The sequence below is a fragment of the Atta colombica genome, unplaced genomic scaffold (assembly GCF_001594045.1).
Source record: "Atta colombica isolate Treedump-2 unplaced genomic scaffold, Acol1.0 scaffold261, whole genome shotgun sequence".
Lineage (NCBI taxonomy): Eukaryota > Metazoa > Arthropoda > Insecta > Hymenoptera > Formicidae > Atta > Atta colombica.
Window position 1 is genome coordinate 242,708 of NW_017259361.1, and position 3,614 is coordinate 246,321.

Sequence of the window (3,614 nt, forward strand, 5' to 3'; positions counted from 1 at the left end):
GCAAAGCTAGTTGACGTTTGCGCAGTTTAAAGATTTATTCGCTGTTATGATAGCAATTTCGATTTATTTAATGTATGATTATGTAATGTATGATTTATGCTCATGTACAATGCATGGATCATTTTTTCCTGAATGATAATATAGTTATAATTTTATGTATTAATTTCGTATACATATATACATATATATTGAATTTATACACATATGTTTCTATGAGGGAGACATATTTATTATTTTATTCTTTACATTATTATTTTATCCTTTCCGAATCAACACATGTTTTTTGGGGGAGATATCTATCTTTTCTATCGAATTATCTTATGTGTTATAAAATAGGTACGATGTTTATAGTTTAATAGATAGAACAATTATGTTTTGTCGAATCCTATATTTCATCAAAAAAATTTGGAACTATAGTAATAAAAGTTCTATTAAAAAATGGATATTAATACTTGCTATTTACTATTGACTTGATATTTAATAGCATAAGGAAAAGAATAAAAAGCGACAAATAAATTAGATACTGGAGTGTAATGGAGAGTAATGATAATGTGAATATAGACAGAACCTCATTACGGCACAAAGTTACACAAAAGTTGGAGCAACACTGCCGCAAATTCTGTGCTGTATGGGAAGGATTATAAGTTTTCCATATATCAAGAATATGTCAGAAACAGTAGCAGAGGCAATGAATAAAATTGAGTGATTGATTTTAGATAATAAGAATCTTATTAGATCGTACATTTGAGAAAACTCAACAAATAGGAAATAGGAAATAAGAAATAGGAAATACTAGTCATGACGATCAAAGATAAATCTTTCAATGCTTAAATAATTTAATATGTAATATGAATTATTATATACTATATATGTACTTGTATATATATCATATTTGTAATCATTCGAAAGAAAAAGAAGATTTATGATATCAATATTAAATTGCTTGTCACTTTAATTAATATATATAATGAAATTATTACTTCAGTTAGGTTAGGATTATTTAACAAAAGCTGTTTAATTTAAAAAGATCTATCATTCCTTTAAATTTGTCACAATTATTCGAAATCATTTTTATATAATACGTATAATGTACACAATTAAGTGAGATATTTCTATCTTCCTAAATTTTGAGCAAGTGTTACATTGTGCATTGTAACATACAGTCTATTATAATATTACCGCTTTATAATTACTCACCAATAGAAGAATCCATCGACACAACAAATGAGCTGTTCAAGTCCAACAAGCGCCTCCTCGGCGCTGTCGATGTCACAGATAGACTTCGGGACTCGCTGGTGCTGGTTGGTGTTGCTGTTGTTGTTGTGGATGTGGTTGCTGACTTTGGGTTTGATGTTGCTGTTGCTGTTGCTGCGTCATCTGCTGTTGATGATGACTATGATTGTGATTGTGATGATGATTCTGTCGCGTTCTCAACATATCGTATCTTTGCTTGTAAAGGTCACGTTCCTGTTGAATCCGTGTTAGCTCGATTTTCGCACGCTGGAGTTCATTCTGCAAGTTCCGATTAGTGCTCTCAAGGTCCTGCCGTTGCTGTATTCGTTTGCTACGACAGTTCTGAGCGTAACCACGATTCTTTAACGTTCGTCGCTTTTGCTTCAGCCGCACCACCTTCGCACACAATTGTAGATTTAATCATATATTTGAGTCTTTTCAACACAACTTTATATTCTTAACATTCTTAATTTATATTTTCTTAATCTTTTTTTTCTCAGCAGCATTTGCTACAAAATTATATGTATAAAGTAAAAAATTGAAACAATGTATAATTGAATCAATGTATAGATATATTGTATATATAGATATATAATAGATTATATATGTATTATATACGTATACATTATATTGTATGTATTGTAATAATAGCACACAATGAGTGCACTTGAATATTCAGTCATTTTACGTAAGTGCTGTTGTATAATAACAAAAAAACAACTAAAAGAAATGTTAAGAATAAGAAAGTTAATTGACTTCAATATGTTTGAAACAAAAAAGTCTGATTGTTATAATTAATACATTAACTTTTCAAAATTTTACAAATAAGAATGAAAATCGATAATTTTATTGTGCTTAAAATATAGATAGATAGATAGATGATAATTATCCTCATGCATATTGATCTCATATTTAAAAAATAAAGCGTAAAAAATTAAATTATATCAGTTTTACTTATTATAAAACACTATTCAGGTTATCGATATTCATTAGTTTCAATTCTTGATTTGAAACATCGGTCTCGAGACCGATTTTCCAAAGTAATTTTGCTACACAAATAGAAAATAAAAAAAATCATTCACCTGTTCTCGTGGACAACCATGGAGACGTTTGTTGAGTTCGCGTACAGAAAGTGACATCAAAAGTTCATCATCCATGAGTTCTTCTTGAGGATTCGTACCGTTGCAATTAGAGTACAGGCCGTTTCCAGAACGATGAGCTGGAGTGGGTCCACCGGCGCCGCAAGAACTCACGGAGCATACGCTCAACGGTCTGCCCGGTTGCATTGATAAACCTTGTAAGCTATCCTCCATCCCCTGCATCACACTCCCGCCCGCAGGAAGCATTCCTCCTCCTGTACCTGGACCACTGTAATACTCTAGATGACTTGACATTGCCAGGTATCCACCTGCGACAACAATATCCATGTGGCAAATTCAAAACACGTTAGAAAAAGTAACATGTCAGAAAATGACGAAATATTGAGAAGTAAGAAAAGTTAATTAGCATCGTATATTATTTTTATCATATAATATATTATTAATGTCATACATTATTAAACATTTCTTTTTTTTTTAATCTTCAGCTATAGCTATTGTTTTCTTTTTACTAATTGTAAGTAGGGAATATCAAGGCACAATTACACAATTGTAAGTAGGGAATATCAAGGCACAATTTTACAATTTTTTTTTTATTCAACTTTTTAAACAATTATTATAGATAATTATATTATACGATATTAATACGATAGAAAAATTTTCTTCTACATTTCATATCAGGAATGATTCTGTATACATATTTTATATATACGTGAGTTGTTTGATAAGTTTGATAAATTTCCATAAAATGGCGCTACAATCCATTTGATGACGCGACATCTCGAAAGATCCTCTTCGAACCCTTTCAGGCCAAATTTCAGCCAGAAAGGACGCATAGTTCGTTTGGTAGGTGGTCATTTGAAGTAGGCTGTCTCAAAGTCTGCAAAATACTCATTGACGGCGACAATGACTTCCTCATTTGACGAGAATTTCTTCCCACCGAGCCAAGTTTTTAAGTTTGGGAACAGAAAGAAGTCACACGGGGCCAAATCCGGAGAATAGGGTGGATGAGGAATTAATTCATAACCCAATTCGTAGTTTTGTCATTGCAACGGTCGACTTGTGGGACGGCGCGTTGTCTTGATGGAAGAGCACTTTTTTGCGCGCCAATCTCGCTTCAAATGACTACCAAACGTGAACTATGCGTCCTTTTTGGTTGAAATTTGGCCTGAAAGGGTTCGAAGAGTGGATCTTTCGAGATGTCGCGTTATCAAATGGATTGTAGCGCCATTTCATGGAAATTTATCAAACTTATCAAATGACCACGTATATATATATATATAT

The 3,614-nt window shown here is 32.1% G+C and overlaps 1 protein-coding gene across 1 annotated transcript in view; it reads right to left on the reverse strand.

Annotated features, from left to right (window-relative positions):
* Positions 1 to 1,234: 1,234 nt before the first annotated feature.
* LOC108689204 (transcription factor MafB) overlaps positions 1,235 to 3,614 on the reverse strand; it is a 9,385-nt gene continuing 7,005 nt past the window's right edge. Inside the window, exons 3-4 of the mRNA XM_018195869.1 lie at positions 2,316 to 2,641; positions 1,235 to 1,629 (exon numbers count right to left, since the gene is read on the reverse strand). Coding sequence (XP_018051358.1) covers positions 1,270 to 1,629; positions 2,316 to 2,641 — 686 coding nt within the window. The 3' untranslated portion in view covers positions 1,235 to 1,269. The remainder of the gene's footprint in view (positions 1,630 to 2,315; positions 2,642 to 3,614) is intronic.